Source organism: Rhamphochromis longiceps, linkage group LG19, assembly GCF_057381845.1.
Source record: "Rhamphochromis longiceps isolate RC_006_pf linkage group LG19, R_longiceps_female_GT1.1, whole genome shotgun sequence".
Classification (NCBI taxonomy): domain Eukaryota; kingdom Metazoa; phylum Chordata; class Actinopteri; order Cichliformes; family Cichlidae; genus Rhamphochromis; species Rhamphochromis longiceps.
Window position 1 is genome coordinate 14,717,767 of NC_140575.1, and position 17,072 is coordinate 14,734,838.

The window sequence follows — 17,072 nt, forward strand, 5'->3', positions numbered from 1 at the left end:
CCACCCATCAACTCCATTACAAATGAGATTCACTGTGAAAAGAGAATGGTTGTGTGTCAGATAATAGTCCTTCAGAATGCATTTATATCCTTAGAGTTGAAATGTGTACTTCTAGACAGACTTACCATGAACTGGGGTCACCTTGCACTGAAGACAAATAAAATATGAGTGTTAGTATAGTGGAAACATCTTCTTCAAGTGTAAATACCTTGACTTTGTCACAGTTGGCCCAATTAGTGTGCCAAACCTGGATCAAATATTGGATAACCCATGTAAGACACCCCCCACACCCACCCACCCACCCCCCAAAAAACTAATCTTACCACAAAGGAAGCTGGAACTGAGCAGCCTGTTTGAGAAGAAAAAGAAAGGAAACAAATCAATGGAGTAGTCATTACAGTGCTGGTACTGGGCTTTTGGGAAAAGTTTAGTCAGGAAAGCCCATTTGCCACATACGTGGGAATGTGTCCTGGAGGTACTGCTTGCTTGATCTCACGCCCTGTGAAAGGTCCAGTGGCAATGCTGCCAAACTCTGCGCAAGACCATCGTATCTAAAGGAAGAAAAGAATTCATTGTGACTTGTCAGGAGCCTCAGCTTGGCATTGTGCACACCCAAATGTCTAACTGTGGATATCAGAAATATCTTACACAGCCTGGTAGGATTCACAGGTGATGTTACTGGGGATCACCCGCAAGCTGCTAGGAAGGATGCTCGCCATCACAGGAACCAAATAAACCTGGAACCACTGTTGATAGTCTTCTGGCTGAAAGTCTTTAAGCTGAGGAGCAAGGGCTGTCAAGGTCAGGCTCAAAATGGTGTCTCGCACATCTGGATTTTGGATGAGGGTGACATTTCTCTGAAAAGAGAAGGGGATCATAATAAGGTCAGAGAGGAAGTTCTGAAGTCTTTGTGGAAATGCGGAGATGAGGGGGAGCTTATCTAAACTAAATCTTTGTACTTCTGTACAGCAGGGATGCCTCAAGGCATGAAGCATATCAGAAATGGATCATTTTCAGTTAAACACTTGAGCAGGTTTATGAAAGAACACTGTTAACATTTGTTGATGTTTGCGCTGAGGTAAGGTTACCAATGAGAATTCACCTGCTTGTTGATGTTTGCAAAAGCCTGGAAGAATTGGTTGAGCTGCTCATAATCACTGGTCTCTGTCAAGCTTGTCAACACCTCCCTTACAACATGTGCATCGTTTAAAGCACCACTGTTTGGATCTAGGATTAGATCAGCCTTTTGCGATGGTGAAAGAACGTCCAGAACTGCCAGCTATGGATACAAAAAAGTAGAATTCATGAAATGCATGTCTTTTGTATAATTTCCAGAATTTTGCTTTGCTATTCTCAAGAAAGACAGGAAGAGTAATAAGAGTAAAGCTTACCGTAGAGATGTTGAAGTCTTTGAGGTCAGAGTATGATGTATATTGGACGAATGGACCCAGATTTGCTTTAACCCATTGGGCATCACTCTCATTTTGTTGCCTGCAAGCTAAGGCATACAAACAAAAGTTAGGATGTGCCAAATTTAGGAAGGTTTTTGACAGGTAGACATGAAAGAATATGTGGGCAAGTTTTTTGTCTGAGTGCTTTTCAAGACATTTCACACTGGAAAGCACATAACGCACCCTATGTCTGCCCTACCTGGCTCATTGATGGCATTTTCAGCATTTCTTAGGTAGCCCAGCAGACCATGTGTGATCTCTTGCCGTCTGTACAGTGGCATCTCCTGGATAACTGAAGCCAACCCACTCACACTGCAACAGTTGAAAGAAAACGTTCTCATGCTGTTCTTTGTCAGTATTGTCATTTTCATTTGCAACAAAATCTTGATTGCTCCAAGAAAACTACTCACATGACTTGGTAATTCATGCAGCTGATGTTTGTGGTTGTGTTTATGAGCATTTCTGGAGTAAAACTGGCAAGGATAGGAATCAGTTTCACATGGAACCAAAGTTCATAGTCGTTTGTCGTGAAAGTGGAGAAATGTGGACTGATGATGATGAAGGTCGTATTCATGATCCGATCTCTCACAACAGGCTGGAAATGTGGGGTCTGTCATATTAAAGTGGAAAAAGACATAAGCAAAGGTGAGATTGCATGTTGGAAGTACACCCATACAACATGGTACAAAAGCTGTAACCATTTGTTTTCTAAGATACAATAGCCAACAATGGATGTAGCGGTTGAGACCGATGTTTTATTCTGTGTTTACTTCTGGAATCAAATATCTGCATTGTCCTCCTTCACCCTTTTAGGAGGCTAGCCTACCTGTCCATTGGCTGTCAGCTGTGTCAGGAATTCATCCACATTTTTTAGAACATTGCCCTCTTCAAGTTTTTCAAACACAAGATCAATAAAATCTGTGTTATTTGAGGCTCCAGAGCTCAGTAGCAGCTGTGCCACCTCAGAGGGATTGAGCGTTGACAACAATCCAGCCTACAACAGGGAATCAACATAATATCAGACAACAGTAATGACCAATGCTGTGGGTAAAGGATTAGTGTTTGCAACCAAAGAAAGTGTGCTTTATGATTTGCTTGTATTTTTGATATGGCAAAATAAACTCCTGTGTTTGTCTTCTTAAGTCTACAATTTTGTTTTCCTGTTCTTAAGGGAGGACTAGAAGTGCAATGTAGGGCTTACCGTAGAGATGTTGAAGTCTTTGAGGTCAGAGTATGATGTATATTGGACGAATGGACCCAGATTTGCTTTAACCCATTGGGCATCACTCTCATTTTGTTGCCTGCAAGCTAAGGCATACAAACAAAAGTTAGGATGTGCCAAATTTAGGAAGGTTTTTGACTGGTAGACATGAAAGAATTTGTGGGCAAGTTTTTTGTCTGAGTGCTTTTCAAGACATTTCACACTGGAAAACACATAACGCACCCTATGTCTGCCCTACCTGGCTCATTGATGGCATTTTCAGCATTTCTTAGGTAGCCCAGCAGACCATGTGTGATCTCTTGCCGTCTGTACAGTGGCATCTCCTGGATAACTATAGCCAACCCACTCACACTGCAACAGTTGAAAGAAAACATTCTCATGCTGTTTTTTGTCACTATTGTCATTTTCATTTGCAACAAAATCTTGATTGCTCCAAGAAAACTACTCACATGACTTGGTAATTCATGCAGCTGATGTTTGTGGTTGTGTTTATGAGCATTTCTGGAGTAAAACTGGCAAGGATAGGAATCAGTTTCACATGGAACCAAAGTTCATAGTCGTTTGTCGTGAAAGTGGAGAAATGTGGACTGATGACGATGAAGGTCGTATTCATGATCCGATCTCTCACAACAGGCTGGAAATGTGCGGTCTGTCATATTAAAGTGGAAAAAGACATAAGCAAAGGTGAGATTGCATGTTGGAAGTACACCCATACAACATGGTACAAAGGCTGTAACCATTTGTTTTCTAAGATACAATAGCCAACAATGGATGTAGCGGTTGAGACCGATGTCTTATTCTGTGTTTACTTCTAGAATCAAATATCCGCATTGTCCTCCTTCACCCTTTTAGGAGGCTAGCCTACCTGTCCATTGGCTGTCAGCTGTGTCAGGAATTCATCCACATTTTTTAGAACATTGCCCTCTTCAAGTTTTTCAAACACAAGATCAATAAAATCTGTGTTATTTGAGGCTCCAGAGCTCAGTAGCAGCTGTGCCACCTCAGAGGGATTGAGCGTTGACAACAATCCAGCCTACAACAGGGAATCAACATAATATCAGACAACAGTAATGACCAATGCTGTGGGTAAATGAATAGAGTTTGCAACCAAAGAAAGTGTGCTTTATGATTTGCTTGTATTTTTGATATGGCAAAATAAACTCCTGTGTTTGTCTTCTTAAGTCTACAATTTTGTTTTCCTGTTCTTAAGGGAGGACTAGAAGTGCAATGTAGGGCTTACCGTAGAGATGTTGAAGTCTTTGAGGTCAGAGTATGATGTATATTGGACGAATGGACCCAGATTTGCTTTAACCCATTGGGCATCACTCTCATTTTGTTGCCTGCAAGCTAAGGCATGCAGACAAAAGTTAGGATGTGCTCAATTTAGGAAGGTTTGTGACTGGTAGACATGAAAGAATTTAAGTTTTTTGTCTGAGTGCTTTTCAAGACATTTCACACTGGAAAACACATAATGCACCCTATGTCTGCTCTACCTGGCTCATTGATGGCATTTTCAGCATTTCTTAGGTAGCCCAGCAGACCATGTGTGATCTCTTGCCGTCTGTACAGTGGCATCTCCTGGATAACTGAAACCAACCCACTCACACTGCAACAGTTGAAAGAAAACATTCTCATGCTGTTCTTTGTCTCTATTGTCATTTTCATTTGCAACAAAATCTTGATTGCTCCAAGAAAACTACTCACATGACTTGGTAGTTCATGCAGCTGATGTTTGTGATTGTGTTTATGAGCATTTCTGGAGTAAAACTGGCAAGGATAGGAATCAGTTTCACATGGAACCAAAGTTCATAGTCGTTTGTCGTGAAAGTGGAGAAATGTGGACTGATGACGATGAAGGTCGCATTCATGATCCGATCTCTCACAACAGGCTGGAAAATTGGCATCTGTGAAATTGAGGTGGAAAAGAAGCTAAGCAATACAGAGACTGCATGTTGTAAATGTACTCATACAACATGTCACAAAGGTTGCAAACAAGTCTTCTCTATAATAGACTCCTTGAAGAGTTGTGTAGCGGTTTAGCAAATGTCTTATTCTGTCTTATCCTGCTGGAATAAAACACCAGGATTGTCCTCCTTCACCCTTTTAGAAGCCTAGCATACCTGTCCATTGGCTGTCAGTTGTGTGAGGAATCCATCCACATTTTCTAGAGCGTTGCCCTCTTGCAGTCGCTCAAACACACGATCAATCAAATCTGTGTTATTGGAGGCTCCCAAACTCAGTACCAGCTGTGCCACCTGAGAAGGACTGAGGACTGACAACAATTCAGCCTACAAAAGAGAACCAGCATAATATCAGACAGCAGTCATGGAAATGTTCTGGGTAAAAGAATTCCGTTTACAGGAAGATGTACATCTGCAGTTGGCACTCACAGCGGACAAATTAGGATTGAAGGCTTCCAAGTCCTGCACAGTTGCAAAATCAGAGAAGTCGCCAAGGTTTGCCTTTAGCCACGCTTGGCTCCCCGTGATAGATGAGACACAGCCAGGATCTGCAGAAAAAGCAAGAAAGTTATTGACAGGGTAATATACCACATGTTGTCATGGAAAAACCAAAGTGAGCTTGAGTTTCTCCTTTTACCTGTTGAGTCATTTCTTGACAAGAACGGTTTGATGAAGTGAGTGAAGACTGCTTGCTGTGTGTCTCTGTCCATGGATGCCTTTTGCCTTCCAAATGCCTGAATGCTACATTTGAGAGAAAGCTTTCAACATCTAAACTTCTAGTCAACTGCACATTTGCAGAACAGAGCTATATGTCTCATATTTACTTACACAGTCTGGTATGTCTGGCAGCTGAAGTTTTTGGAGCTAAGGCAAAATAGGAAGTTGAAAGATGGAACGGCCAGAAACGGACGGATCTTTGTCTTGAACCAGCTGGTAATGAACTCCTCACTCTGTAGTTGTGCCTGGCTGAAGTTGTCAATTCTCACTTCTCCAAGAGCCTCGAGCACATTTGACGAGGTCGGGTAGGTGTTGTTGACGGCCTTGAATTGGCAGAAAAATAATTGTAGCTGGACCCAAACTTCACGCAGGGAAATGGCAATATTGTGAAAATGTGATTTTGTACTTACCATGTTAGCAAATGTCTCAAGGGCCTGGTCCAGTACAGCAGAGGCTTTTTGGAAGAAAAGCTTCCAGACTTCTACTGGGTATATGTTTTGGCTTTTCAGTGTGCAGTTCAGCAGTGTGACCAAGTTGCTGGATGTGAGATAGGGAGCCTTGAAAAAGAAAATTGACAAAGAATACAGCCATTTTGTCAGAGCTCATGGAGATTTGTCTCAGGACCATAATGGGGCAAAATCCATGTTCTGTTTTTGGAGTTTAAAAAGGAATCTTACAGAGGAACAGGCATGTTCTGTGATGGTGAAATTGCACAGGGCTGCCGAGGAATTGCCAGCTGACAGGATTTGCTCAAGTTTTGAACTGTGGAAAAAACACAATAAATTGAAATCCAATGTCCCCTTAATTACACTGTGTTAACAAATTTTACCTAGACAGAATCAACATTGAACAAAACGGCATTTCACCCACCCATCAACTCCATTACAAATGAGATTCACTGTGAAAAGAGAATGGTTGTGTGTCAGATAATAGTCCTTCAGAATGCATTTATATCCTTAGAGTTGAAATGTGTACTTCTAGACAGACTTACCATGAACTGGGGTCACCTTGCACTGAAGACAAAGAAAATATGAGTGTTAGTATAGTGGAAACATCTTCTTCAAGTGTAAATACCTTGACTTTGTCACAGTTGGCCCAATTAGTGTGCCAAACCTGGATCAAATATTGGATAACCCATGTAAGACACCCCCCACACCCACCCACCCACCCCCCAAAAAACTAATCTTACCACAAAGGAAGCTGGAACTGAGCAGCCTGTTTGAGAAGAAAAAGAAAGGAAACAAATCAATGGAGTAGTCATTACAGTGCTGGTACTGGGCTTTTGGGAAAAGTTTAGTCAGGAAAGCCCATTTGCCACATACGTGGGAATGTGTCCTGGAGGTACTGCTTGCTTGATCTCACGCCCTGTGAAAGGTCCAGTGGCAATGCTGCCAAACTCTGCGCAAGACCATCGTATCTAAAGGAAGAAAAGAATTCATTGTGACTTGTCAGGAGCCTCAGCTTGGCATTGTGCACACCCAAATGTCTAACTGTGGATATCAGAAATATCTTACACAGCCTGGTAGGATTCACAGGTGATGTTACTGGGGATCACCCGCAAGCTGCTAGGAAGGATGCTCGCCATCACAGGAACCAAATAAACCTGGAACCACTGTTGATAGTCTTCTGGCTGAAAGTCTTTAAGCTGAGGAGCAAGGGCTGTCAAGGTCAGGCTCAAAATGGTGTCTCGCACATCTGGATTTTGGATGAGGGTGACATTTCTCTGAAAAGAGAAGGGGATCATAATAAGGTCAGAGAGGAAGTTCTGAAGTCTTTGTGGAAATGCGGAGATGAGGGGGAGCTTATCTAAACTAAATCTTTGTACTTCTGTACAGCAGGGATGCCTCAAGGCATGAAGCATATCAGAAATGGATCATTTTCAGTTAAACACTTGAGCAGGTTTATGAAAGAACACTGTTAACATTTGTTGATGTTTGCGCTGAGGTAAGGTTACCAATGAGAATTCACCTGCTTGTTGATGTTTGCAAAAGCCTGGAAGAATTGGTTGAGCTGCTCATAATCACTGGTCTCTGTCAAGCTTGTCAACACCTCCCTTACAACATGTGCATCGTTTAAAGCACCACTGTTTGGATCTAGGATTAGATCAGCCTTTTGCGATGGTGAAAGAACGTCCAGAACTGCCAGCTATGGATACAAAAAAGTAGAATTCATGAAATGCATGTCTTTTGTATAATTTCCAGAATTTTGCTTTGCTATTCTCAAGAAAGACAGGAAGAGTAATAAGAGTAAAGCTTACCGTAGAGATGTTGAAGTCTTTGAGGTCAGAGTATGATGTATATTGGACGAATGGACCCAGATTTGCTTTAACCCATTGGGCATCACTCTCATTTTGTTGCCTGCAAGCTAAGACATACAAACAAAAGTTAGGATGTGCCAAATTTAGGAAGGTTTTTGACAGGTAGACATGAAAGAATATGTGGGCAAGTTTTTTGTCTGAGTGCTTTTCAAGACATTTCACACTGGAAAGCACATAACGCACCCTATGTCTGCCCTACCTGGCTCATTGATGGCATTTTCAGCATTTCTTAGGTAGCCCAGCAGACCATGTGTGATCTCTTGCCGTCTGTACAGTGGCATCTCCTGGATAACTGAAGCCAACCCATTCACACTGCAACAGTTGAAAGAAAACGTTCTCATGCTGTTCTTTGTCAGTGTTGTCATTTTCATTTGCAACAAAATCTTGATTGCTCCAAGAAAACTACTCACATGACTTGGTAATTCATGCAGCTGATGTTTGTGGTTGTGTTTATGAGCATTTCTGGAGTAAAACTGGCAAGGATAGGAATCAGTTTCACATGGAACCAAAGTTCATAGTCGTTTGTCGTGAAAGTGGAGAAATGTGGACTGATGATGATGAAGGTCGTATTCATGATCCGATCTCTCACAACAGGCTGGAAATGTGGGGTCTGTCATATTAAAGTGGAAAAAGACATAAGCAAAGGTGAGATTGCATGTTGGAAGTACACCCATACAACATGGTACAAAAGCTGTAACCATTTGTTTTCTAAGATACAATAGCCAACAATGGATGTAGCGGTTGAGACCGATGTTTTATTCTGTGTTTACTTCTGGAATCAAATATCTGCATTGTCCTCCTTCACCCTTTTAGGAGGCTAGCCTACCTGTCCATTGGCTGTCAGCTGTGTCAGGAATTCATCCACATTTTTTAGAACATTGCCCTCTTCAAGTTTTTCAAACACAAGATCAATAAAATCTGTGTTATTTGAGGCTCCAGAGCTCAGTAGCAGCTGTGCCACCTCAGAGGGATTGAGCGTTGACAACAATCCAGCCTACAACAGGGAATCAACATAATATCAGACAACAGTAATGACCAATGCTGTGGGTAAAGGATTAGCGTTTGCAACCAAAGAAAGTGTGCTCTATGATTTGCTTGTATTTTTGATATGGCAAAATAAACTCCTGTGTTTGTCTTCTTAAGTCTACAATTTTGTTTTCCTGTTCTTAAGGGAGGACTAGAAGTGCAATGTAGGGCTTACCGTAGAGATGTTGAAGTCTTTGAGGTCAGAGTATGATGTATATTGCACGAATGGACCCAGATTTGCTTTAACCCATTGGGCATCACTCTCATTTTGTTGCCTGCAAGCTAAGGCATACAAACAAAAGTTAGGATGTGCCAAATTTAGGAAGGTTTTTGACTGGTAGACATGAAAGAATTTGTGGGCAAGTTTTTTGTCTGAGTGCTTTTCAAGACATTTCACACTGGAAAACACATAACGCACCCTATGTCTGCCCTACCTGGCTCATTGATGGCATTTTCAGCATTTCTTAGATAGCCCAGCAGACCATGTGTGATCTCTTGCCGTCTGTACAGTGGCATCTCCTGGATAACTATAGCCAACCCACTCACACTGCAACAGTTGAAAGAAAACATTCTCATGCTGTTCTTTGTCAGTATTGTCATTTTCATTTGCAACAAAATCTTGATTGCTCCAAGAAAACTACTCACATGACTTGGTAGTTCGTGCAGCTGATGTTTGTGGTTGTGTTTATGAGCATTTCTGGAGTAAAACTGGCAAGGATAGGAATCAGTTTCACATGGAACCAAAGTTCATAGTTGTTTGTCGTGAAAGTGGAGAAATGTGGACTGATGATAATGAAGGTCGTATTCATGATCCGATCTCTCACAACAGGCTGGAAAATTGTCATCTGTGAAATTGAAGTGGAAAAGAAGCTAAGCAATACAGAGACTGCATGTTGTAAATGTACTCATACAACATGGTAAATGGTAAATGGCCTGTATTTATATAGCGCTTTACTAGTCCCTAAGGACCTCAAAGCGCTTTACATATCCAGTCATCCACCCATTCACGCACACATTCACACACTGGTGATGGTAAGCTACATTGTAGCCACAGCCACTCTGGGGCGCACTGACAGATGGTACAAACGCTGCAAGCAATTCTTTTCTATGATAGACTCCTTGAAGAGTTGTGTAGCGGTTTAGCAAATGTCTTATTCTGTCTTATCCTGCTGGAATAAAACACCAGGATTGTCCTCCTTCACCCTTTTAGAAGCCTAGCATACCTGTCCATTGGCTGTCAGTTGTGTGAGGAATCCATCCACATTTTTTAGAGCATTGCCCTCTTGCAGTCGCTCAAACACACGATCAATTAAATCTGTGTTATTGGAAGCTCCCAAACTCAGTACCAGCTGTGCCACCTGAGAAGGACTGAGGACTGACAACAATTCAGCCTACAAAAGAGAACCAGCATAATATCAGACAGCAGTCATGGAAATGTTCTGGGTGAAAGAATTCCGTTTACAGGAAGATGTACATCTGCAGTTGGCACTCACAGCGGACAAATTAGGATTGAAGGCTTCCAAGTCCTGCACAGTTGCAAAATCAGAGAAGTCGCCAAGGTTTGCCTTTAGCCACGCTTGGCTCCCCGTGATAGATGAGACACAGCCAGGATCTGCAGAAAAAGCAAGAAAGTTATTGACAGGGTAATATACCACATGTTGTCTTGGAAAAACCAAAGTGAGCTTGAGTTTCTCCTTTTACCTGTTGAGTCATTTCTTGACAAGAACGGTTTGATGAAGTGAGTGAAGACTGCTTGCTGTGTGTCTCTGTTCATGGATGCCTTTTGCCTTCCAAATGCCTGAATGCTACATTTGAGAGAAAGCTTTCAATAAATAACATATTCAAAATTCAACATAATTCAACATAATTCAATCACAACCATTTCAAACTTAAATCCCATTAATATTTTAAAACATTGTAATCAACGAATTGGTACATTTTGTCACAAGCTCTTCTACACAGAATAAGACCTATATTTCTTTCGTTTATTCATCCACATTTTCATTTCCTTTCATAATTTGATCATTTCATATGGTATTCTAATATGGGATAGTGAACTCTTTTAACCTCAGTCTTTTCATGTCTGGAAAAGTTTCCAACCGCGTTTTACATCGTGGGTAGCAATTTTCAGTTGAAATTCTCCTTTTGACTTATTTTCAATTACATAATTTCTGAATCATTATATAACATTCTTATTTTAAAGAAACACCTTCACAAACGACCACCTTATATTAAGGTGTATGCCTCTTTTACAACAGCTGGGTCACACAGTCATAACTTGTTTGGTCTGACTTGTAATTTAACAATTATGTGATACGCATTTTTCTTTCTTCCTTTTTTTAGTGATTTCAGTGGACTTTGGGACCCTGACATCAACATTCAATGCAATACACAGTGAGAAATGTGTTACATGTTAGAATATTCAATTAAAATTGTTTATGTCTTTAATGATTTCCATAAGCAGTTAACAGCAGTCACCAGCAATAATTGGTAAAATGGAATTTATTCACTTACATCTCTTGGAAAGAGGTGCAGCTGAAGTTCCACTTGCTGAGCTGGTTTAGGAAGTTTCCATTGACATAAGGCAAAAGAGGAATCATCTTCACAGAGAACCACAGCCTGATGAATTCGGGGTCACTGTCATTACCCAAACGAAGGCTGTCCATGACTCCAAATACATCCAGAACATCAAATCCAGGGACATTGTTGTTCTGTTACAAGACAAATTTGCCATTTACCATTCTTAAAAGCTGTTACATGTTTTACACCTACACTATACTGAAGTAAAGCATTAGCTCATTTACCAGGTCAAAGAACACTTGTAAAGTCGACTCTACAATCTGCCTGAGATTTTGTTCCACCATCCTCGACTTTTCATCTGTTAAGCTTGCATTTTTACCCCTTTTACAGGATAACTCGCCTGTCAGTTTGTCCACTGCAGCAGAGCTCTAAGAACACATAGAGCAGGTGAAAGCACTGGGTTACTGTCAGTAACTTAGCACAAGGGGGAGTCATTTATCAACAATGCTTTGTGGGGACATTTAACAATTTAAGGTTTAACGATGAATTGATCATTTTTTACTCAAATTAATTCCAAAAGGCTTACTCTTTGAGTGGCATCTTGTAGATTTGCTGCATGGCAAGTTTCCTGGAAACCGTTGGTATGAGTGGTGGCTTTGCTTAAATAAGAAAAAACACGGTAACAGAAATGAATAATAAAGTCATCTTTAACTAAAATAACATCCCTGGAATGTATTAGGTCTACAAACTGTTATTTGAGTTTGCATGCCTACCTGTTTTCAGATAAACCTGGTCCTATAAAATGCAAAAAAGAAAATGAATGAACACATGTATTAACATTTTCAAATTAATAATTAATGGAACATGGATAAGAATTATGTTAATGGATTAACTTTTAAAAGAAGAAAAAGGTGACATTTTATTTTATATTCATATAAAATTGCATATGGTTTATATGTATAAAAAAACTTACCTTGTGTTGTGTTGGACTGTAATGTAAATTTATAAAAGAACATGTTAATTCATGTATTTCATTGTATTTCATTGTTTTTGATTTAATTATTTAATCTTGAAAAAAAAAACACTTACAGTTGCAGAGACCAGTCCTGACATACATACTATAGATTTTTTTTTTTTATAAAAAAGAAAAGTGTTAGATAAGGATATATATTCTATTAAATGACTAATTGAATGTTCAGAGATACTTACCAATGCCAATAGATGACAGTAGCAGAACTTGCACTGACATTCTTATGCCACCCATCGTGAGAACTCAGTTCTCACTTCTTTTTTTTTTGCCCCTCAGTTGATTTTCAGATTATTTAATTTTTATTTTAGATAAAGATGTAAAGTGATACTGGAAAAGAAAAATGAAGTGATAAAAGGGCATTTTAATTATTGCACTGCATTAGATCTAAGAATTTTTGATACAGAAACTCAATAGTAAAGAACATAAAAGTATGACGTTTGAATGACATGTTATACATACACAATGCATACATTTTCTTTTTAATCCCTCCAAAGCTAAAAGCAAGATTAAATAGTATGGATTATTTCTTACTTCTGTACAGTGATTATAAATTAATAACAGAGTATATCAGAAAGCGAGATAAGCCATAGAAAGATGTTTAACTGGTTGAACTCACCTCTTGAACTCCTTCACTCTGTGAGAGAAGACTGAAGATTGCTGTTAGTGGTGAAGCAGGTATACACTGGGTGGAGTAAAAGAAAATTAGAGCAGATGAAGCAAAACATGCTGAGAATGTTCTAAAAGATTCCATTGGGTAAACACATTGCCAAACACTGTGCACAAACAGTATGGACTACACTTTGGATAGATGATCATTATTCAGTCAACAGAACATGGAATTTGCGAAATATGATTAAGGACTGTTGATATGTAAATGCTTTGGTTATAACTACCTACAACGGGGTTAAAGGAAATGTTATGATTTTGGATAAAGTTTGGCAAAATCAATGTTTATGGCTAAAAAGAAAACAAAGAGGATATGATTTTGGGTTACCTAGACCTCCTTTTTTCCACCTCAGTCTCACATTACTCAGCAACTGCTGAGTAATAAAATTGTTACCCCTTATGAAGGCAGTCCATCGTTACCTTTTAGAGTTTACATATACTGTAGTGGTACTGGCAATAATTTGGATGCAAGCATGAACTTTGAAGACCAAATCAGGGAATACAATCTAGCCTCCATTGCTTTTCACTTCCTTCACCTAGGCACCTAGGCAAATCTCATGCATCTCAAATAATAATCTCGTTACCTGAAAACATCCTCATTTCTGTGTCCTTATCACTGACATTTCCCAGATTTGGTACCTTATATGCTTTTAGTCTAGCATAAATCTCTGTTCTGTAATTGGCATGAAAATTCTGGACTATCTGCTTGAATGCTTCCTAAGCTTTTAATTCAGCTGGCTTTTTCTTTTGAACTCTTCATTAAGCATTAGTTCATGGACTTTAGGAGAAGATTTCAAAAACACCTTCCTTAATTTTGGCTTTACTTTTCTTGAGACCAAACATACTCCTTAAAAGCTGAAACACATCACTGTTTCTGCCCAGTCACTGTAGTTGTTTAGTAGTAGTTGGAAGATCATAAAGAATTTGCTTCTGGGCTCAACAAACACTAGTACAACCGGGTTGATGAGTTTCCAGAGGTGTGGACTCGAGTCACATGACTTGGACTCGAGTCAGACTCGAGTCATTAATTTTATGACTTTAGACTTGACTTGAAAAAATGTTCTAAGACTTGTGACTTGACTTGGACTTTTACACCAATGACTTGGGACTTGAATTGGACTTGAACCGGTTTACTTGAAAAGACTTGATATTTTACCCCAAATATAAAATTTAACATGCATATTATATAGAGATTGAAAATGTGACGTCATTCACGGGTAGAACCGCAAAGGATTCTGGGAACTCGTGGCAAGCGGTACTAGCGCACGCAGGCTTTCAATTAAAATCAGTTATACAGCGATAAAAAGAAACACAAAAATGTCAAGAAGCCGTTGTATTATTAACTGCAATAGCCGGTCGCATGACAGCCACGGGAAGCCGACGGGTAAAGAGATCGGTTGTTATCGGATTACGTCGTTGAAGAGAAATTGTTCAAGCCATGTTTCCGAAGTAACAAAGACGCGACGGATGGCCTGGATTGCAGCCATTCAAAGATCAAATATAACGTCCCAGAACACTCCAGCTCACAGGTTAGTCTGCTCCAAGCATTTACACGAAGGTCAGTGTTTTTTAGTAGTTAATACGTCATTTTTCTTAACATAATTGGTGATATAGGTTACAAGCAAGTCTGACGCTGAACAGAAATTGTCGCGCTATGCTCCTTTATTTATTGTGTTTATTGTGCATAAATAGTGAATTGTCCTGACACAATATTGCGTTTCGCTTCTGTTATTATGGTACATTGACAAAAACATATACTTTTATTCACAGGATAAAACAGTTGTTTTGTATCACTAATTGCCCAGTATGATTACAGCATACAATATTATTGTCACTGCTACATTTCTGTAACGCGTACCAGAAATTATTTCCACTACTAATTAATTACCGTTGAGCTCAAAGATCCTATTAATAAACGGTTAAGGAATGTGTATTTATGACGACGATTTGTGAGACTGGTAAACTTATGATACGTACGATGGTCTTTCGTTCTACACGGTGCATTTCAAGGTCCTGCACCCATCCGTCGGTAAACTGTACCTGGGCTTGTTGCAGTGACCTGAAGTTACTAAACTTCATGAGTGTATGCACTCACTCCAAGAACCGTATAATTATAAATATGCATATAAATATGCTACGATGAGATAGCTGACTTCATCTAACTAGCAAATGTTGTCCAGGCTACGTTGGTGATACAGTTTTTTTTAATATGTATGATATTTTTGTCATGCGATTTTAAAGCTGGTCCTACAACCGCATCCAAGAATAACATGCAGCTTATCTCAGAACTGTCGGTGAAAATTATTCTTGGAGCTAGGTTTAATTGAGCTGCATTTTAAAGAGGTGCAATTTCACAATTTGTGTATATTTTCTAAGTTCACTATTTTGTCATGTGTTGAGAAAAACACAGATTTTAAAATTACATGGTCTAACATTTACATTTAGCATAACTGCAACATTATTTTTTTCGTTTTTTTTTTTTTAAAGACTCGAAAGGACTTGAAATTCAAAGTTTCAGACTTGTGACTTGACTCGGACTTTTACACCAGTGACTTGAGACTCGACTCTGACTTGCCTGACATTACTTGAGACTTGACTTGAGACTTGAGGATAAAGACTTGAGACTTACTTGAGACTTGCAAAACAATGACTTGGTCCCACCTCTGTGAGTTTCAATGTTATGCAAAATCTACGTAGGTTACATCAGTGTCGTTTGGACCTGTTGTTGACATTGTTATATTTTTGACTATAAAACTGGTCAGAAAGTTATACTGATACATCCCAACAAAACCATTCACAAAATTTACAATAAAACAGTAACATCGTCAAGTTTTGGTTTTACAACCGAAAGTAAAGTGAAGCTGTGCAATTACTGTTGTGTCATTACTAAATTATTAAAACTGTTACTCCTTTCGATGTGGAGGAAGCAGCAGCTTTACTCTGATCCCCTCTTGGATGACTGAACTTCTCACCTTATCTCTAAGGGAGAGGCCAGCCACCCTTTGGAGAAAGCCCATTTCCGCTGCTTGCATCCGCGATCTCTTTTTTTCGGTTAGTACCCACAGCTCGTGACCATAGGTGAGGGTAGTGTCATAGATTGACTGGTAAATTGAGAGCTTCGCTTTTACACTGAGCTCCCTCTTCACCACAACAGACCGGTGCAGTGTCCACTGCGGCTGCAGCACCAATCCGTCTGTCGATCTCCTGCTCCCTTCTCCCGTCACTCGCGAACAAGACCCGGAGATACTTAAACTCCTCCACTTGGGGCAGGAACTTGTCCTGGACCTGGAGTGGGCACTCCACCCTTTTCCGTCTGAGGACCATGGCCTCAGATTTGGAGGTGCTGAGTCTCATTCCCACTGCTTTACACTCGGCTGCAAACCGTTCCAGTGCGAGCTGGAGGCCATCATGAAGCCAACAGAACCAGAAAAGCAGAGATGAGATTCTGAGACCAAAGTGCTTTTCAAGACACTCAAAGACACCTTACAAGCAATTAAATACCTAAAGAAGTCACTGTGATGAGTAATGAAATGTTTATCCCACTGAAAACTGTCACGGTCCTGGGTCTCCTGACCCAGCGTTTTTAGTTCTTTGTGATGTTTGTATTATTGTACTTGTGTGAGTTATTCTATGGTTTCTAGTTTCGATCCCTTGCCCTTCATGTTTCTCTGTGTCCCCTCTGTTCTGTGTAAGTCTGTGTCTGCATGTTTGATTTCCCCTCTGTGTCTTTCGGTTCTTAGAGTCCTCTGCCTTATGGTTTATGTCTCTGTGTTTCTTAATTGCTGTCTCCACTGTGTCAAGTTCGCGTCTCTGTGTGATCCTTCCTGTTTTACTTTGAAGGTCCGTGTCTTATGTGAATGTGTCCTGCTTTGCTTGTCTCATCAGTCCTGATTTCTCCCAGCTGTGCCCTCCTTCTGTGTCTCATTCCCCTCGTTACTCCCCAGTGTATTTAAACCCTGTGTTTCTCTGAGTCAGTGTCGTGTCATCCCTCATGCTGTGTGTTTCTACCTGTAGCTCCCTGTGTGTTTTGTTAGAGTTTTTCCAGTTTAGATTTTGTAGAGTTTTTGTGTTCAGCAATAAAAGCTGTCATTTTGAGTTCAGTCCTGTCTCCATTGAGTTTGCGTTTGGGTCCAATTCCTGCCGGCACACAGCCGAACTATGA

The 17,072-nt window shown here is 40.1% G+C and overlaps 1 protein-coding gene across 1 annotated transcript in view; it reads right to left on the reverse strand.

Annotated features, from left to right (window-relative positions):
• Window positions 1-12,567, reverse strand: part of LOC146646423 (uncharacterized) — an 82,076-nt gene extending 69,509 nt beyond the window's left edge. The window contains exons 1-46 of the mRNA XM_085392459.1: window positions 12,424-12,567; window positions 12,304-12,320; window positions 12,188-12,203; window positions 11,988-12,009; window positions 11,801-11,873; window positions 11,499-11,642; window positions 11,209-11,405; window positions 10,396-10,499; window positions 10,188-10,306; window positions 9,918-10,085; window positions 9,340-9,539; window positions 9,129-9,241; window positions 8,870-8,976; window positions 8,495-8,662; window positions 8,079-8,278; window positions 7,868-7,980; window positions 7,609-7,715; window positions 7,320-7,496; window positions 6,866-7,074; window positions 6,674-6,768; window positions 6,541-6,566; window positions 6,343-6,364; window positions 6,222-6,249; window positions 6,029-6,113; window positions 5,762-5,908; window positions 5,463-5,674; window positions 5,272-5,375; window positions 5,064-5,182; window positions 4,794-4,961; window positions 4,378-4,577; window positions 4,167-4,279; window positions 3,914-4,020; window positions 3,539-3,706; window positions 3,123-3,322; window positions 2,912-3,024; window positions 2,653-2,759; window positions 2,278-2,445; window positions 1,862-2,061; window positions 1,651-1,763; window positions 1,392-1,498; window positions 1,103-1,279; window positions 649-857; window positions 457-551; window positions 324-349; window positions 126-147; window positions 5-32 (exon numbers count right to left, since the gene is read on the reverse strand). Coding sequence (XP_085248585.1) covers window positions 5-32; window positions 126-147; window positions 324-349; window positions 457-551; window positions 649-857; window positions 1,103-1,279; window positions 1,392-1,498; window positions 1,651-1,763; window positions 1,862-2,061; window positions 2,278-2,445; window positions 2,653-2,759; window positions 2,912-3,024; window positions 3,123-3,322; window positions 3,539-3,706; window positions 3,914-4,020; window positions 4,167-4,279; window positions 4,378-4,577; window positions 4,794-4,961; window positions 5,064-5,182; window positions 5,272-5,375; window positions 5,463-5,674; window positions 5,762-5,908; window positions 6,029-6,113; window positions 6,222-6,249; window positions 6,343-6,364; window positions 6,541-6,566; window positions 6,674-6,768; window positions 6,866-7,074; window positions 7,320-7,496; window positions 7,609-7,715; window positions 7,868-7,980; window positions 8,079-8,278; window positions 8,495-8,662; window positions 8,870-8,976; window positions 9,129-9,241; window positions 9,340-9,539; window positions 9,918-10,085; window positions 10,188-10,306; window positions 10,396-10,499; window positions 11,209-11,405; window positions 11,499-11,642; window positions 11,801-11,873; window positions 11,988-12,009; window positions 12,188-12,203; window positions 12,304-12,320; window positions 12,424-12,478 — 5,468 coding nt within the window. The 5' untranslated portion in view covers window positions 12,479-12,567. The remainder of the gene's footprint in view (window positions 1-4; window positions 33-125; window positions 148-323; window positions 350-456; window positions 552-648; window positions 858-1,102; window positions 1,280-1,391; window positions 1,499-1,650; window positions 1,764-1,861; window positions 2,062-2,277; window positions 2,446-2,652; window positions 2,760-2,911; window positions 3,025-3,122; window positions 3,323-3,538; window positions 3,707-3,913; window positions 4,021-4,166; window positions 4,280-4,377; window positions 4,578-4,793; window positions 4,962-5,063; window positions 5,183-5,271; window positions 5,376-5,462; window positions 5,675-5,761; window positions 5,909-6,028; window positions 6,114-6,221; window positions 6,250-6,342; window positions 6,365-6,540; window positions 6,567-6,673; window positions 6,769-6,865; window positions 7,075-7,319; window positions 7,497-7,608; window positions 7,716-7,867; window positions 7,981-8,078; window positions 8,279-8,494; window positions 8,663-8,869; window positions 8,977-9,128; window positions 9,242-9,339; window positions 9,540-9,917; window positions 10,086-10,187; window positions 10,307-10,395; window positions 10,500-11,208; window positions 11,406-11,498; window positions 11,643-11,800; window positions 11,874-11,987; window positions 12,010-12,187; window positions 12,204-12,303; window positions 12,321-12,423) is intronic.
• Between the last annotated feature and the right edge of the window lie 4,505 nt (window positions 12,568-17,072).